Source organism: Marmota flaviventris, chromosome 5 (genome assembly GCF_047511675.1).
Source record: "Marmota flaviventris isolate mMarFla1 chromosome 5, mMarFla1.hap1, whole genome shotgun sequence".
Classification (NCBI taxonomy): Eukaryota; Metazoa; Chordata; class Mammalia; order Rodentia; family Sciuridae; genus Marmota; species Marmota flaviventris.
In genome coordinates, this window is record NC_092502.1 from 142,293,386 (window position 1) to 142,313,258 (window position 19,873).

At 38.4% G+C, this 19,873-nt stretch overlaps 1 protein-coding gene across 3 annotated transcripts in view; it reads left to right on the plus strand.

The window, feature by feature from the left end:
- Cdh6 (cadherin 6) overlaps positions 1–19,873 on the plus strand; it is a 119,280-nt gene that overhangs the window by 78,588 nt on the left and 20,819 nt on the right. For 2 of the 3 annotated variants that reach the window (XM_027936238.2, XM_071612629.1), the window contains exons 3-5: positions 14,172–14,466; positions 17,575–17,694; positions 19,652–19,819. In XM_027936238.2, coding sequence (XP_027792039.2) covers positions 14,172–14,466; positions 17,575–17,694; positions 19,652–19,819 — 583 coding nt within the window. The remainder of the gene's footprint in view (positions 1–14,171; positions 14,467–17,574; positions 17,695–19,651; positions 19,820–19,873) is intronic. The other variant, XM_071612631.1, reaches the window with a different exon arrangement.

Here is a 19,873-nt window from a genome sequence, read left to right on the forward strand (position 1 = left end):
TATGATACAGTAGGAAGCAACTGAAGCTTCCTCAGTGTAAACAGGAAAAGCCAATGACAACACACGTGTATGTGTATAAACTAACAAGAAAAATTAAAATATTTAAGCAGTAACAAATAAAATGGCATATCATAAAAGTAGGTTCCTTTGAGGCTTTAACAAGTAAAAATCAGATATTTAGGATCGTAGAGGAAAGTTATATACAAAATAAGAAAAAGTCAAAGAGAGCCAGCCAATGCAAAGCAAATTTCTTTTTCTTAAAATTCCTAAGAAGCTACATTGTGCAGACAATTCAAGTGTTCAGTAAAAGAGAAATAATCATTTAGGACCTGAGGAAATTGATTGTTATGTTTCTCTCTCTCTCTCTCTCTCTCTCTCTCTCTCTCTCTCTCACGCACACACACACACACACACAAAAGAAATGTGATAAATATAGAAACAGAAAATATTCTATATTGAGGCCAATTCTTTCTCCTTCTTTTTTTAATCAACTGTACCTTTTAATCAACATTGAGAGTTTTCACAAGAAAAAGAATCATTTCTGAAAAATAATCTCATTATATTATGAGTATAATTTAGAAAAGAAACATGAACAAAAATGTGCAGAGAAAGTTCTACTTTAAAATATAATTACTCAAAACTTTAGCAAGTTTGATTGTTTTGTTTTGTTTAATTGTAAAACATAAGGGTCTGGCTCATTTCCTTACTTGATCTGGAAACTGAGGGTGGACTGACTAGCTTGATTTCTTGCTTACTTTCATTCTTGGTGGGGTCAGGGGAGCAATGAAGGTATATACTCTACAGAAAGCCGACTTCCCTTTTAGAAATCAGGTAAAGCATAATATTTCTTATCCAATCTGTATCTTCAACATTTTGCCTATTCTCCCAACCATGTGTATTACATTAAAGGAGTGGGAGGGACTTTTCACTTTGTATTAAAGTTACTATCTCCATGATGACCTATCTACCCGTTCTTAAAAAGAGAGAGTTTTAAAATCAAATCCAGAAAATTAGGTGACCAGGCAGAGTTGACTTCTTTAGGCAGTCCTATCTCCTCTTTAACAATGAAGACATCATTTGCCTGAGGATTGAAATAAATGGCAATGTGGCCATCCAAATGCTGATTGCAATACAAACCAGTGAGTGACGCCTACAGAAGAAGAAGTTAAGTTACTGGATGCTGGACAGACAAAAAAAAAAAAAAAAAAAAAAAACAAGAGATCATTCCCTGGCAGGCAAAGAGGCATCTTGGATTTTTTTTTTTTTTCTTTTCAGAGTTTCATTGCAGGAAACTTGTACTGAGATAAGGAGCAATGATAATATTTTCTCACATTTTATCAGGCTGTACAGTTTATAAAACACTCAGATGCCCGCGCGTTCCTCAATCGATCTGCATAACTGCTCTTCCAGCTGAGCATGATTCATTCCTTTTGCATGAGAGAAAACAGAGTGTCAGACTGGTTCAGGTAACACAGGGTTTTGCCAGCAGAAAACCAAAACTGGGCTGGAGTCCACCTGTTTCGATGGGGTTGAATCTAACATCTTCCTTATGCCACAAAATTAAGAAGATGATAAAGTTGTGGAGAGTTCTTTAGACATGGTGGCCAATGAAATGACATAATTGCTCAGAAGCTGGAGGTGGGTGAAGAGCACTGGAGTTTGTGCCACTGGCATCACGGTGAGGACACTTTGGCCAGCATGGCCATGGGACAGTGCCCATTCCTCTTCACTGATCATTTCTATTAGTTTCCTTAAGGAAAAAAAATTAAAAGGAGTTTTTGAAATCATTTAAGAACTTACAGCTGGTTTCAAAGCAAGAAAAACTCATAAAAGAGCCCATAATCTTCTTTCCTAGAATTCTTTACCATTATTTCCTTGACTGTATAAGCAGGTTACAGAATTCAATTTAATCATCATTTAGTGTGCACATTCGGAATGCTTGAGAGTTATGAGTTTGAGTAAGAAATAGTCCCTCCCTCAAGCAAACTATTTGTTTTATAAAGATAGAGCTTTAACTTTTTAGATCCTAAGTAGGAGTCAGCATATAAGAATATCCAACATGTTTTTCTTCCTTTCAAGGGAAGTACATTTTAAAGGGCTGGGGATATAGGTCAGTGGTAGAGCTTTCTCCTAGCTCTGTGTGAGGAGGTCCTGGGTTCAATCCCTTGTAATGCAGGAAAAGAAAAAAGAAAGAAAAATACATTTTGGGAAAAGCTATTAAGGAACACATTTTTTGAAAGTTTCTCCCATTTGAATCATCATGTCTGAAATGTCTACATTTTATCTTTTAATATTTTTCCTAGGCATGTGAGTGTCAGAGAGAAGGAAGAAGAGAAAACAAGGCATGCATGCGTGTGTGTGTGTGTGTGTGTGTGTGTGTCCTTAGATTTGGCAATGGCTAAAGAGATTACACTGTAGAGCAAAAAGGTAGGATTATAATTGGTGAGTTACAATGCCTTACTAAATCAATTTTTGACTGGGAATCTGCCTCTTAGCTTGATTTACCACCGGCTTTTTGAAAATGAAAATGTTAGACTAAGCAGGAGCTAAGACGAATGTCACAGTCTGCCAAGACAAGAAGGACCTTGGACTTCAAAAGCCAAGCAAAAGGCAGTAAACAATGCCTTTTTGGGAAATAACTTCATGCAGTTAATAAACCAGAAGGCATTTGTTTAATTGATAAATCCCAAATGAACAATAACATCTATTACAGTTTGTATCATTTGTGCCAATAGAATTTACAAATAACTTAGCCTGGGGCCTAATATAATAAATACAAAGAATCCAGAAATATTTATAGTCATTGCAGGGAGTATTGTTTTGGCAATATGCTTTGACTCGAACAAGCTTAGCCTTTAGAGTCAGGCAAGTCTTGGCATGGTTCCTGGTTCCACCCTTAACTTGGAGCAAATTACTTAACCTCTCTGACCTCAGTTTCCTAATAAAGAAAAAAAGAGAGAGAGAGAGAGAGCATAGAGGTTATCTCCTGGAGTCATTGGGAGAATTAATTGAGGTGACACAAAAGCATTCCTGCAGTACATGATACATATTAAGTGTGCAACAAGTTCATTTCCTTTTCTACTGCTGCTATAAAAAAATTACCAGAAATGTAGTGCCTTTAAATAATATAAATGGATCATCGCACAGTTCTGAAGACTAGAGGTCTGAAATGGGGTCCACTGGGTTAACATCAAGGTGTCTGCAAGATGTTCTCATGGAGGCTCCTGGGGAGGATGTTTCCTGGCCTTTTTCAGCTTCTGGAGGCCACAGGCATTCCTTGGCCTATGGCCCTTCCTCCATCTTCAAAGCCAGCAGCATAGCATTTTCATATTCTCCCCACTCCCTCCCTTTCTCCCCTCTGCTTTTATTATCACATTTCCTTCTCTGACTCCAACTTTGCCCTTCCTCTTATTAAGACCCTTGTGATTACATTGGGCTCACATGCATATACCAGGATGCTCTTCTCACCTTAATCACATGTGTTAGATCCTTTTGCCACATAAGGTAACATTATCACAGGTTCTGGGAATTAGGACATGGACATCTTTGAAAAGACCATTATTCTGCCTACCACAACTACAATAGCACCAAAGTTTTGTTCATTCAATAGTTAGTCTGGTACTTTTGACATTAAATTCAAGGTATTGAGTGTAAAAAATAAATGTCAAGGGAATTAATAAATTTCTCCTACATTTAGACTTAAAATTCCTTTGCTTTTAGCACTTTGTCAGAATTTCCCCTTCATATCACACAAGGTCTGTTTCAGTAGTTACTAAATCTAACAAGAGATAAAAGATTGAATCAAGTGGGTCATGGAATCTCTGCAAATGTAAAATGCCTTATAGTATTATTTAAGTGGACTTTAAAAGTTACAAGGTACATATTGAGAAGAAAGATGGAAGATAGAAAGATGGGTAGATGGACAGACAGATGAACAGACAGACAGATTAACATTCTCTATTTTGTGGCCCTGGTAAACATTTGTCAATATATGGAGATATTTTTAGTTGTTATAAATTGAGAAGGCATTGACATCTAGTAGGTAAGGACCAGGGATGCTGCCAAGCATCCTATGATGCACAGGACAATCCCCAAAGCAATTGTCCAACTCCGAATGTCCATAGAGAATAATTTCACAAAATAAAAAATTAGATACAAATCTTTGTAATTCAACACGATTTGGTACAGTGTAAGTTTTTAATGAATGCTCATAGAACTGAATGTAAAGACCTACAAGGGGAAAAATATGAATAAGAGTTTCAATCACATGGACTCAAACATTGCCCTTGTTTATTGTGTGATGCTGAGAAGTTACCTCTTATGTTGTCTTAGTATCCTCATCAGTTAAAATGGGATAAGAACAGAGCCATGATGAGCAACAAATGATATAATCTGTGTGAAGAATTCAGCACATTTCCTGGCTCATAGTATGTACTTAATAAATATCTACTATTATTATTTTACTAAATCCCAGCCAGAACAATTACCAAATGATGAATTATATAAGAATGCTTTAAATAAACTATTTTTACTGTTATAAAAATCAGTTAAGGGGCTAGGGTTGTGGCTCAGTGGTCGAGCGCTCCCCTAGCAAGTGCAAGGCCCTGGGTTCAATCCTCAGAATGACATAAAAATAAATAAAATAAAGGTATTGTGTCCAACTACAAATTTTTTTAAAAAGTAAATATTTTTTTAAAATCAGTTAAGTTTGTTATATAGGAAATATAATTTTTCATGTCTTAAGAGACAACGTGCTATAATAGAAAAAGACCATGGGATATGAGTTGGGCATGGTGGCACACATCTGTAATCCCAGCTACTCAGAAGTTCAAGGTGAGCCTGGACAGCTTAGCAAAAGCCTGTCTCAAAACAATAAAAAGGGCCAGGGATGTAGTTAGTAGGCTTGGTTAGTAGAGTGTTTGCTAGCATGTGCAAGGCTTTGGGTTCAATCCCCAGTGGAGGAGGAAGAGGAGAAGGAGGAGAAAATTGTCTTCTAAATTATTTTTAGAGCCCTTTCAGCATATCAAGGGGTGATCCTGGCCAATAAGAATAAAACTCACCAATCCCATTTATAAATGGAGTCACTAAACGTTACCTATGTCAAGTTCTGGCTGCAGGTCATGTTTCCACCTCTGCTCTCTTCTCCCAAAACACGTGGTGGGGTATTCCTGAAACCAATGAATTTCACAATTGGGTGCTTTGACGACCAAGCACACAAACACAGTCTCATTTCTACTGTTCCCATTTTGCTTTAGGGTGATCACGTAAAGGAGAAACCCTGTTTCATTCCCAGCAGCCTTCCTGGGCTTCAGTAGGGAAAGGAGGGAGTGGATGGATCCCATAGATAATGTCTACTGAGGGCAAAGTCATCCTGCAGCAAGGACCATATATGCCAAGGGCAATAAGAAGTCACACCTAGACCTCAGGGCTGGGGGATGTGATGCTGATGGAGGAGGCAGGATGAAACTGGCCACCTTGGACTCTGGACAGCCAAGGTCATGATTCCACCTGCCCAAACTACAGAAGCCACTGAGAAAAGCAATGGATGGGATATATTGGCTACAGATGGGGTAGGGGTCAGGGTAGGGGTAGGGGGCAGAGAGCAGTACAAGGACTGCCCTTGGGTACAATAACTCCCACATTTTCCACTGACACAGCAGGTGGGCCTCTTTTTTTCATATACTCAGGTATCATGCTGGATTGGACAAGAAGCAGGAGAAAGCAAGCAGAAAGACTGAGATTTGTCTAAAAGAGTTATCTAAGGAGACCATATTATTGAATCGGGCAGACTTTATTGTATTGCACTAAATTTTGGACCCAGTATTCAACCTATATGAAGTTCTAAAGTTCAACAGGACTAGTGCTTGAGGGATAAGCTATAAAAGTAATAATAATAATAAAGAAGCCACATTTTCCCGTGCACATCTCAGTACAGTATGAGAAAATATGTGACCCTTCAACTGAAGGGAAGGAATGTTTCTATTTTTACTAACTTTATGGCTCTTATTACCCCAGGCAGATACTCAAGGCCTCCTCTGATTCTCTCCCACACTGAGCCTTGAAACCCTGCCATGCACTCATACAGTTGTGAAGTCATTTTTCTCCCATCAGTAACCTAAGCTTTTCCAAGAAGTCTTCCTAAACCATCAGAGAACTCACATGTTCCCTGATTCCATCTTGTCCAGTTCACAAGTTTCTTCTCAGCCATCCACCATCTTTTTATTTACCATGTTATTTCTAACTATCACTTAATAACAGGACCCTAGTGTCTTGTTTTGCTTTTTTTTCTTTTTTCTTTTCTTTCTTTTTTTTTTTTGGTACCAGGGATTAAACCCATAGGTACCTAACCACTGAGCCATATCCCCAGCTCATTTTATTTTTTTACTTTGAAACAGGGTCAGGATAAGTTGTTGAGGTTGGCTTTGAACTTACCATCCTCCTGCCTCAGTCTCCTGAGCTGCTGGGATCACAGACATGCATAGCTGCTTCTGGCCATTCTGTTTTTATTCTATAATTTTGTATGTATGAGAGTCAGCATTCCCAAGCCTAAATTGCAAGTTTATAAAAGACAGGTATCAGATGTTTTTTGTGCATTGCCTTGTGAGATTCTTCAGGCCAACAAATGTTTTTAAATGGTCTTGGTTGACGGAGTTAAATGATTTTATAATAGAATAATTTTTCTGTGAAATGGGGCATTTTCCATTAGTTTCTGCAACAGGATGATACTTGAAACATGTTTCAGTAAAATCTTGACCTTTTTTCACCATTAACAGATAACTTCTGGCCCAATACTTAATGTGTTTATAACTCTCTGTAGTTATAATTAGTCTACTCTTGTCAAGAAATCCAACACAAGTTGGTTTTATTATTGTAGAGATATTTAATTGATTTTTAAAGAAAATTATTAGATCTAAGGCAATATCTTAAATTACTCCCTCAGATTGTTCAGATTAGACCATGTGCCTACTGTTTGATAGTAATTGCTGAATTATCTGGCAACTGCAGGAATGTGTGTATATTCTTAAAATACAGAATTATCTATCTTAAAGTCAAGCAAGAAAGAAGAGATGGAGAACACTTAAGTTTTATCAATTGTCTACTATGTGCCAAAAACCTTCATTCGTCATTGATATCTTATCCAAGTTACCCTTTACAACATTTATTCATTCACTTTTTGCTATCATTAATTATTGGGGACCTATATTGTGCCAGAATGTTGGGTACTAAGAATACAGAGTGAACCAGACAGATTTGATGCCTTCGTTTATGAATTAATGATCTAGATAGGGAAATAGCTATAAAACAGGTCATCAAAAAATAGAAGAGGCTAAAGGCTTAGTAGGGAATTGAGAATATATAGGAGAATCTAACTGAGTCTAGCAACTTAGAGAAATTGTCCCTGTGGAGATAAATCAAGCAGACCTGACATACTAGTTGAATTAACCAGGTGAAGATGCTAAAAGAGCTTTTTTTCAAAGTGGACCACATGGAAGGAGGACCTAGATATGAAAGAACCTGCAATTTGAGTGTTGCTAAAACAAGGAGAGTTCAAAGGAACATGGTAACTGATGAAGCTGAAGAGAGGAGCAGAGGCCAGGATGGTCATTGGAGGTGCCATTAAAGAGCTTTATCCCGAGAGCAAAGAGAAGACACTGAAATATTTAATTGAAAGAAAGTGGTATCTTCAGAGCCGTTGTTGCATTAAATTGGTCTGGTAACAGAGGCCAACTAAAAGGTTTTCTAATCTGAATGTGTGTTTTGGAAGGCCTCCTTGCAAGAGACCAGTGGAAATGGTGATGGCTTGGACCAGGTTGGCAGCAGTGGAAATGGAGAAAGTTAAGTGAGTCAAGATACATATAAGATATGTGAAAGAGGTAGAATGACAGGATTTGTGGCTTAGTGAACGTGGGGATGGCCACAGAGTGGATGGTCCATGATGACTCCTAGGGGCCTTTGCTGAGATGGGACATGCAAAAGGAGGGAATTTCTGCACGATAATTGATAAAGTCAGCTGGGACATACTGAATGTAAATGATCTAAGAAACTTGCCTGGGAGGTAAATATATCCTTGACTATGGATCTCAAGAAAATGGTCTGCCCTGGGGTTCTATACAGATTTGGGCATTGATGGCACATAGGTAGTGGTTGAATGAAAATGAGTAGATGATTTTATTTGGGGAAAGTATGTGGAGTGTAGAAGAAAAGAGTCTAAGACTGAAGCCTAAGGGACACCAACATTTAGGGGACAGATAGAAGAGGAAGAACAAGCAAGACTGTCTTTTAGATGCCAGAATGAAGACTAAAGATTTTAATTAATTTCTTGATTAATAGGAAACTCCAAATTTGGACTGAAATCTTTCCACTCTTCAAATCCACCTTCTAAATACTTCATGTTTATGAATGCAGTTTAAGAAGTAAATTTATGTAATTTACAGAAGGCTTGCTCTGAGCGAGACCCTAAGTATTTTATGTACATTATTTTATTAATTTCCAGAGTAATCTGCTGTTAAAGTATCATTATTATTCCCAGGATGTGGATGAAGAGACAGAGACTTGGGGAAGTGAACTTAGTTCCCCAAGGTTACACCACCAATACACAGCATGACTTTCACCCATTTCTTTCTCTTGCCCAAATCCAGGTTTTTTGGCCATTGTGATTGTCCTAGTGAAGGCAGTGACTCCTAAACTTTGCTCTCTTCAGAATTACTTGGAGGGCTTCTTAAAACAGATTGCTGGCTGGCACCCGCTGAGTTTCTGATTCTGGAGATAAGTAGGGCATAGAGTTTACATCTCTGCCTTGTTCCAAGAGGCTGCTGCAGTAGGGTGAAAACAGCAGAAAACATCAAAAAGATACTGGCTGAGTAGGGTAGTTTCTATTTCATACTACAGGATAGTCAGACAGGAGGTTATTCCAGATCCCAGGGTCCTTCCATTTTGTGGTTCTGCCATCTCCCCAGGTACTGTCCACATCAGCCTGGAGAAAGCCAGCTTCTTCCTCATACCACTGCAGGCTGTGGGGACAAAACATCTAGAACAAGCCGATTATTGCTGAGCAGGGGACACTGAAGTTGTGCCCTTCACATTCACACATATTACAATGTGAAAATTTTATCAAAAGACTGGAGAGCCATGAGTCTGCCTAGACCATTAACTACTATAGAACAAACAGAGAAGGGATGCTATGGATTGGATTTTAACTGTTTTCCAAAGGCCCATGTGTGAAAGGGTTGGCCCCAGCCCATGGAACTACAGGGAGACGGTGGAACCTATAGAGGGGGGTCTTAGTTGGAGGAAGTTAGGTTAGTGGGAGTATACCCTCTCAGGGAATACTGAGACTCCAGTCCCTTCCCCTTTCCCTCTTTGCTTTCTAATCATTATGAGAGAAGCAGCTATCTCTACCACTCTCCAGCCATAATATTCAGCCTTATTTCAGGCCCAAAGGAATGGGGGCATGGGAGCATGACCATGGAAACTCTAGGTCAAAGTAAGCCTTCCTTCTTTATAAGTCTGTTATCTCAAGTGTTCTGTTACAGTAACTCAAAGCTAACTAACTAAAGGGGTTTGGGGAACAACAAGCTCCCTACTATAATAATATGCTGCCCTGAACTTTTTCATTTATGAAATAATTTTCAGATAAAAATTAGTTAACTCATGCTAAATCATTAACATTCAAATACAGCATGGTGAAATTTGTCATATGAAATTTTATTAAAAGACATTTTTATTGACTTAATCCTATAATCTCTAAAACAGAATCAATTTCTAATCTCTGCCATGTACTTCAGGCACATAACATAATTTCTTCCTAACATAAACACTACCCAACTGGCTCTCCCCAGCCTCCCAACATTAAGTCTATTTATTAGCATTCTGTATACATTCATTATATGGAGAGATGTATGAATAGATACAAACATCTATATGCATATTAAATTCAGTTATGCCGTAATTTGGCATAATTTGATCATGATTTCCCTAATTTAAAATAATATTCAACCTGTTTAGCATGAAGGCCTTCTCTCCTTTAGCTGCTGTTTCTCCACCTCGGTCTCAGTCAGACAGCATTTTCTCACCACAGCTCTTCTCTAATTGTCCCAGGTCATCTCAAATCAGCAACCATTACTTTCTCAGAGGACCGAATTACACTTGCACTAACACTCTAAAAACACATAAGCCGCAATTCAGTGTTTCATGGCAGACATCACGTATTTCCTTCCCCAAACTCCTTTCTGGCTGTTGAAGGCACCTACATAGGCCACCGAGGTAAGCTTTTCCTTAGACTGTTTTCTGTCTTAAACATGCTGATTCTCAGAAGATTCAGTTTGGTTACTGACTCAGATAGTGACTCAGTGACACACAGGAACTAGGAGTGATAGAGCAGCTGGCTCCATAGATCACTAGAAAATCCATACAATCAATGTTACACCCTTGGATTTAATTCAAAATTAGGTTGGAAGTCAGCACTTGTAGCAGGTAAAAAGATGCTTCATCCCCAGGGACATCCAGCGCTGCAGGCAAGGATGCTGCCAGTCCTGGTGACACCCTTCATGGGGCCAGCCAGCCACCACACATGCCTATATTTATTTGCCAAGTCAGCACAGCTATTATTTTTCTAAAAAGAAAGGAAAAAGTGTACAGAAAAACAGAGACCCTGAACTTCTTCCAGCACAGAATGCTTCAGATACAGTAGCAAGGAGTCCTGGCGCCACAGGTGAGGTGTGACTTTTGGAGGGAAGTGGATAATTTTTACTTGATGGTGAATCATTAAAAGTGAACCAGATGATTAAACTTAATGGAACAGCCACATTAAACTGAAATTAGTAAAAACACGCCGCGGGCAGGCTACAACCTTTTATTTGTTGTTGTTTAACTTCTGTCTTTTACAGTGGCCGTGATGAATGACATCACAAAAGCAAAAATCCAATTAAAATCTAAGTGCTCAATAAACCCCTAATGTCTGGTTGTCGCCACCACTTTCATGGGCACTGCAGGCTTCTGTTCCCACTTTTCCTCTAGAAAGGACTGGCCCTGGGGTGTTCGTGGAAGGGGAGGAGAATGGGGAGAAAAGAAAGGCACTTGGAGGTTTCTGCACACCGGGGTCAGACCAAATAAAGCTCTTTGTGGGGGGAGAGAAGAGGGCAGCAGGTTAAATTGTTTTATTATCAGGCAATGTTTGAGTGAAGAGGTACATCTCCCTACTAGTTTTCAAATATTGATAAATCAGAATTGTGATCTGCAGAGCAATCCCCATCCGCACCCTCTCTCTGCATCTCCTTGCGCCTTTGTATCGTCTCGGGTGTTTGTTCTATAAGTCATCGAAATGGTCTCTCCTGACAGCTAAAAATAAGTTTTTGATTACTTTTACCTGAATAAATCTTGTGATCAGATGTGGTATTCACCTACTAAGTGTGCAACAATTACATATTGAAGTGATGAAAGAACTGGCCAAGGAGAGTGTATAATCTAGTGGAATGCAGAATATCATAAATCACATGTGAAGACAGCAAATTGCCACCAGGTAGAAGAATATAGGCTTTTGATAACAGATTATTTTACCTCAGAGATATGGGGTGCTTGCAAAATTAGGTTTTCCAAGTCCTCAAAACAAAGTTTTCAAAGTCAGAATAAGAGCAAAACCATGCCGATTATGAACTAACAGAGAACGATAGTATTGATATCTTTAGTTTGGAAGGTGCTTTGTAATTTATAAAACATACACCGTGTTTTTAATGCATGCTTACCTGGCAATTAACGCGGTGTTTGTATCTGGTCTCTAATGAGACCTCCACAGCAGCTTTGTTGTGGAGCCCTTATTATCCTCATTTTACTGAGGGTCCTTGCTCAGAGAGGTTAATTGGCTCTGCTGTGGTCTTGCACTCGGTGAGGGAAAGCAAATGGACATGACCTGTTCTTGGGACTTGCACTTGGCACTCCCAACCCTGAACCAGGCTGCTGACCACAGCTGCCCTAGAGCAAGGATCTGCAGGGCAGCGGTACTGCTTGCTTTACTCATGAGTTAATGAAATGGCTTTTTAAGAGCACTCTTCAGTCATTAGGATTTGACAATGGAGAGTTAAACTTTCCCCGGTGGCTCTTTCTGTGTCAACGTTTCAACGTTTCCTTAGCATATCACATTACACAAATCATGGCATACTCTTGTTTTACATTTCTTATTGCATTTGTCTCACTTCTAAGCCATTTCCTCCCCATTCACATTTATCTTCCATTATTCCTGCCAAATAGCTTTCAAAGCTACTAATTGTATGAATAATATTCTCATTCCCAAACTCCATGATTAGCTAGCTGCGGATATGTGGCACTGGACATGGTTTCTCTATATCCCAAAATGAGAAAGTTGCACTGAATCATCTAGAGGGCTCCTTCTTGCCCTCAAATTCTAATCTTCTGACACTCACATGAGCTGGATGTGATTTTGGAAATACCTGCAAAAACTGGAACCCGGGGTTTCTTGACTCTACCCTGATAAACTAATGTAGCTCATGTTTCCCAAAGAATCTTTCATGGAAAACTAGTCATGGGGCATATCAAGATGACCCCAAAATGACTCTTTAAACAGTAAAGCTCGAGAACACTGGGTTACACAAAGCCAAATACAGTTCCAAACTGTAGGCACTCACAGCCTTTAATATGTCAATGGGTGTTTCCAAGAAAGAAGCAGAGTATAATGTATTGCCCAAATTTATTGGGCCACAGGAAACTTTCTCTCTCCATTTTGTGCAAATGACATTCCATGGAACAGTTTTAGGAAGGCTCGTTAGAACATTTGCTAAGCCCCTTTTTGCCTGGAGAGTCGATTTCCGGATGTGTCATGGACGCCACTCTGAGCATTCTATGTGTTAACCATGAGGATGCAGAGTGTCACCTGTTGCTGTTGCCTTTGTTTGGGGAACACAGCTTCTCTGTCTAGATGGAGCTGAAACAAAGTAGAGATTCACAACCCTCCCACTAGGAAACCATGTGTCATTGATATCGATGACCCAGGTATTAAATGGTTCTGCTCAACAAAAAGCACTTTTAGAAAACTTGCAAATAGATGATATGAAAACCTAAACCTGTGCTGGGTGGGCAATACAGAATTAAGGAAAGCACCGGAACTCAACATTGTGAGAATGATCTTCGGAGTAGGAAAGGTGGATCACTTTTCCAGGTCAGGATCACCACCTCTGTTTCTGTGGTATCCTAGCTTTCCTTATCTCATTTCACTTGAGAGTGACTCACCAGAGCAGAGCCCCTGCTCAATCTCCCTCAGGAGCTGGGAGCCCCTACCTTATAAAGCCATCTGTTTCAACATTAGGCTGGCTCCTCGTGTCAGACAACCCTTTCCTAGTTTACACTAAAATCTGAATGTCAAATGTTTATTCTTCCAAGTGACCTCATAAATTATCTAGTGTGCTAGTTTTCAAGATATTGCTCATGGCAGCACGGAAGATGTCTCTCAAATGCTTTGAGTTGAATTTTGTAAATAAATGACTATCACATCTTCCCAGAAAAGGTATTATAATCTCCATCACCAAAGACCCAAGGAGTTTATCTAGCTTCCTTAAATTACCCAGAGGCAGAATGTACTCAGGTCTCACTGATATGAAAACCAAAGATTTTTTTCAATAGTGTATCATTTGGGCTGGGATTGTGGCTCGGTGATGGAGCGTTTGCCTGGCATGTGTGAGGCACTGGGTTCAATCCTCAGAACCACATTAAAAAAAAAAAAAAAAAAAAGAAGTGAATAAGGTATTGTGTCCATTTACAACTAAAAAAATTTTAAAAAAATAGTATATCACTTATATCATATGTTTGTGTGCATGCAAGTAAGAATGTATTAGTAGAATCCGAAAACTGTTTCCTTCCAGCCAGGTTTATATGTCCTTGGGCATCTTAACTACTGCTCTGGCCTTTACCTTTCCCTTCTACAAAATAAGAAGGTAACTAAATTTCCCTGCTCTGTTTTAGTTCTAGAAAGTTCTTTGATTATAAGGAAGCATGTTCATTAATATATGGCATTTACTATTGAGGGGTTATGAAAATAGCAAGGAAAAAAATAGCTGTATGCCTTAGAAAGCATTAAATGAACCTAGCATGCTCATAAAAACAAACCAGTTTAGGATGACATGCTTGACTTTTACTTTCTTTAATTTTTTTTTTCCCTACACTAGTTACATTCAGACCAGGATAGAGGAGATGGATCACTTAAATATATCCTTTCAGGAGATGGAGCAGGAGATCTCTTCATTATCAATGAAAACACAGGCGACATACAGGCCACCAAAAGGCTGGACAGGGAAGAAAAACCCGTTTACATCCTTCGAGCACAAGCTATCAACAGAAGGACAGGGAGACCCGTGGAGCCAGAGTCTGAATTCATTATCAAGATCCATGACATCAATGACAATGAACCAATATTCACCAAGGACGTTTACACAGCCACTGTCCCCGAAATGTCTGATGTCGGTGAGTGAGATGTGACTTCAACCAAGAACTTGTTCTCCTTTAGGGCATCCACCAAGTTAAAAAGGGTAGGAGCTACGTGTACCGAGTTGAAAGAATCGAGATGCTATCACACTTTCAATCAATCCATATGTCCTTTCTGTAAGTGCATCATGCTGCCTAATGCTAGTTCCATCTCATCTGGTGGTTAAGTTTAAGGAAACGACATTTCCTCTCATGATGAGGGACAGCCGGGGTGAGAGGTAAGAAATGAGACCATTAGATCTGCTTTCTCTCCGCCCCATACTCCCTCTGTTTCTTGGACAAAGCCAGCAGTCTTGTCCATTTCTCTCCATCCACATGAATATTAGGCTCCAGGGGAATACCTCCCCAGTGAAAAATAAAACCTGAATTTATAGTTCAGTCTGAACAACAGTCATGGTTGTTTTAAGTAGCTAAATCTGGAAAAGAGATTTAAAGAAAACTTTAAAAAAAAAATCCATAAATAGGGGTTAGGGTTGTGGCTCAGTGAAAGAGCACATGTGGATCACTGGACACCACCTAAACATAAAACAAAGGTATTGTGTCCATCTACAACTAAAAAATAAAAACATGGTATGTGGGGGCATATCCTTTTACTAACAACTGGAAATTGAGAGACTTTCATGACATTAATGTGTAAAATTAATATCGTATGCACAATTTCACTGCCAATTTTAAGTTTAGTGTGTGTGGATTTTATTTGTTAGATTGTTAAATTGTGAGAAGGTAAACAGGATTTAAATTCAGAAAAAAATCCTAGTGATGTCATTCTTTGAAACATTAAAATACTTCATGGAAGACAGTAGCAAATTCTAAACCACTCATGTACAGGGTTGTTTTTATTTTCACTCTGTCATATTCAGAAGAGCTGAAATTACATAATAACTTTTCTATGATTCTGTCAGTCAGATTTCAGAGAGATTGTAGTTCACAGATCCAAGACTTGAAAAATATCCAATCCAGGGAAATGATTTGTAAAGCATCTAAATTTTCGCCTGAGGAAATTGCTCATCTCGTTGCTTGAAGCCACTTTGCTTTGTTAGAAAAATCATAAGCCACCACTAAAGCAAAGAAGAAGTTGAAATTCTTTGAAGAGGGGAAGATTTCTTAGGAAGTATAATATTTCTTAGGATGGATATAGATATATATAGAGAGAGAGACATAGATATAGATTCCTCTAGATAAGAAAGGGAAAAAGAATTAATGAAAGACAGCTTTGTCACCAGCACCACCCAGTCATGTACTGCACAACTCCAGGGCCTGACATTCACTTTTGAAGCCATGATAGCCAATTTACAAATACATGGAAGTAATTGACAGTGACATACATTTCTTGAGAAAGGGAAGGTTGTTTTTTTTCTAATTTCTATGCAGGCATAATATTCATCATTATAAATTAATATGCAATTAGTATAATATATAAAGGCATCTTAAAGAAATTTCATTAAGGTAGTGGAACAGCATCAGGGAGGTGAAAATGGATTTTTTGGTACCAAACAAACCTAAATTTGAAACCATCTACACTAATAACCAGCAGTGTAGCCTTGGGCAAATTACTTGATCTCTCTGAGCCTGAGTTGTTTGATTCTCCAGTTCTGTATCTATAAAAAATAATGATAATAAATGTCAACTCCTAAGGGTTATCCTGAGGCTTAAATAATAAAACAGGTTCAGACCCCCTAGTACAATCTTTGGCAACTAATAGGCACTTAAAACATCTACCTAATCACATTCCGAAAGCAATCATATTTTGTATTAATGCAAATAAGAGCCTGGTGTTTGTTGGCTTCTGTTAGTTCTCTCTTTAAAATCCTGTGATGCTAGCATTCTCTCCTCCTCCTTTGCCAAATTACAAGGTGGGTGCTGTATCTCATGCAGCAGCACGAGACATCCAGAGCATTCAACCCTAACAGAGAACAATTCATCTGTTCAATAACTGAAATTGGTTATAGGTATCGCAAAAGCGACTTGACAACTCTGATATTCCCTAGATGCGACTTCTCTGCCCTTTTCATGGGTAGGAGGACTCCAACACTATGCCCACTGCTTACCTAATAGGATCATCAAAAGCAGCCATAAAATGGTCTTAACCAGGGGGGTTCGTTCTTTTTGAAAAGTCACAAAGCCTTTTAAAAGTGAAATAAAATATGTGCATGTTCTTTCCAGTGAAACACACATGTAAGCATACACATGAAAATTAGCACAGGATTTCAGGGCAGTTAGGGATACTTTGAAAATTATAAGGTGACTATTGTCCCTAAATTAAGAATACCAGCCTAAGATACATTAGTCTTATTTGTGCATTTAATTATAATCATTGTTTGAAATTACAACTGCCAGATGTTTATGAATTCATTCTTTATCTAATCTTAAGTACCTCTTAAGGTTCAAGGTCTTTCAGGATCTTGGAATTACCAGATAAAGTATTTTTTTAGGATGGTAAGTAACAGGAAACCCAACTCAAAGTAGTTTAAAGAATAAAAGTATTACTGGTCACATTACTTTAATCCAAAAGTAAACTGGGCTTTGTACAGAGCTATTGGAATTCTGGGTGTTTCTTGGCTGTTTTTAAGCTTATACAGCTTTGTCCTCAGGCTGGCCTTTTTCAGATCACAAATAGCTATTTGTGGCTTCACATCAGCACCTTATAGTCCAGGAGACAAAGCATCAATGATGCAGGACTTCTAGCAAAATCACGAGTGGCTCAAAGAATAGAAAGCTTCTCAGCTCATGCCTATGGACAAAGTAATGCAAGTTGCTAATTGATTTAGTCCTGAATGACTTGAAAAAGTCACTACAGCAATAATCCAGTCAAATCCATCATTGGAGATGGGTTGGGATGAGTTCCACTCAAGGTCATGATCACTCCATGCTTCTCTTCAACCTAATCCTCACAGTATTTATTAGTTGATTACACCCCTTCAGAGTTAAGAATCTAAGGCTTTTTAACCTAGCATCCTACTGAAGTTCACCTCTTTCTTGTCATGATAACTTCACACAAATTAAGGTCATGCTTTCTTTTTATGTGTGTATCAAGAAATATGGAAAACCCTTAATTTGTTTTCAGTTTATGTTTCTGTGTCATTACAGGGACATTTGTTGTCCAAGTCACGGCAACCGATGCTGATGATCCAACTTATGGAAACAGTGCCAAAGTTGTCTATAGTATCCTACAGGGACAGCCCTATTTTTCAGTTGAATCAGAAACAGGTAAGAATTCATTTTTGGCCTTACTTTTTATTTATTTTTTTTATAATCTATAATTTTAATTGACATGCTCAGCTGAGCTAGCATATTTTTTAATAAAAACAATCAGCATGATTGAATTTTCTTGTATTCTTCTGCCAAACACTAATGATATATTTGTAAGCATGACATCCAGATCATTTTAATCAAGAAATCTGACAATGAACCTTTCATCTAACATATTTATATAGGGCAGATTCAGAAAAATTATGCAGTCCATTCTTTTTCTTCCAGTTTGGGGTGAAGCTAAAAGATTAACCCTTTCTGGTAGGGCTATTTACCCATATTCTGGTTCTTCTGTTTCTAGCTATTGGGTAAGACTGCATCTCTCTCTTCTGCTCTGATGCTAGACATAGCCATGTGATTGGATTGATTGATTGATTGGGGCAAATAAAATGTGGCAGTGATGCAGAGTTGTTGCACAACCTGCCACATCCCCCCTCCCCTGTCCCAGTGATCGTGAAAACTATGTTGAGAAGGGGTTACCCTGGATGGCCACTGTTGCCATGAGCAGAGCATCCCGCTCATCTCCCAGAGCATGAGCAAAGCTCACTCTTCAGTTGTGTTAAGTCCCTGAGATGTTGTGTTGTTTGTTGTTACATCATTGCCTAGCTCATCCTGATTTGGCCTTAATACAACAAAACCTATCACCTTATAAAAATCCTTTCTTCAACATCTCATTTTTCTGTATTTTTCCCCCAGAATAGCATCCTATGTGATGATGATTTGGGTTTTTTACAGCATTTGTATTGTATAGTAAATTCCACATGTATTTGCCAATTGTAAAAGGAGTCAAGTTTCTTTCCTACATTTTTCAAACATCCATTATTATGGTAGAAATCCAAACCTTTCCAGGTTCCTACATCCAGTTTGAAATCTAGGTATTAAAAGGTGCGATGAACTTGGGAAGAATTCCAAGGAGAAAGAAAAATGTAGAATTGAAAAACAATAAGAAGAAAAAATTAGAATTATTCAGCTAAAGGATAAAAAGCTAAGGAGAATCTCCTATATTTAATAGACAGGTACTATTATGTGGAGAACAGAAAGCACTGCGCTTTGAAGTCAAGTTGATAGGAATAAAACTGACCTGGTGTCTGAAGTATTCTTGTTAAAAATTAAAATGATATTTTCAGCTTCATTAGTTGTTAGGCACTGGAATGTGCAACCATAGAGGATTATAAAGTCTTCTCCAGTGATTTTTAGAAGAAAGTTAATTTAAGCATAAACCCTATATAGAGATCAGGCAAACCTTTAGAAGTTCTTTCAACTAATTATCTTATAACTGCCTAACAACAGAGACAAATTTAACCTAACTTTAAAATTGTTACTGTTGGGACCAGTTGAACTAATGTTCACATAAGCTTTAGGAAAAACTAAATTCTCCAGGATCATATAATACGATAATTGTGAGAGAACCAATGCTGTGTATTCTTAACACCATAGTTTTGTGGTTTCGAAAAACCTCAGAACACTCATTATGGTAGGTGTATTTGAGGAGCAATTAGCCAGTTTAGTCATGTGGAACCCAGAAGTCAGCTCAGTTTCTTAACAATTTGCTCATAATGTACCTGAATATCTTTTATCAAGCAGCTACCATAACACACCTTTATATCATAGGTCAAGTTAGATTTTGCTGTACTTAATATTTATAGAACAGGCAGCCCATACCATTGCAGGATTTGACTTGTACTTGAGTTCATTCTTCTGTGTTACAGGCTTTTTAAAATGTGTCTCTCTCTCCCCTATGTAGTTGTAATATCCTTCAGTATAAAGGCTGTATATAATCATCTTTATATCACAATGACATCTGCATGGTGTTTTGCATATTGTGGGTGACAGTCTATGTTTGTTTGCATAAATAAATGATTCCGTAAAGTATTCTAAATGCATCCCTTTCCACTCCTAAATTTCACATCCATAGGTATCATCAAGACAGCTTTGCTTAACATGGATCGTGAAAACAGAGAGCAGTACCAAGTGGTGATTCAAGCCAAGGACATGGGCGGCCAGATGGGAGGATTATCTGGGACCACCACAGTGAACATCACGCTGACAGATGTCAACGACAATCCTCCCCGATTCCCCCAGAGTAGGAACATTTGATTGAAAAAGTTTATTCAATGCCGTCTCATAAACTCTGACT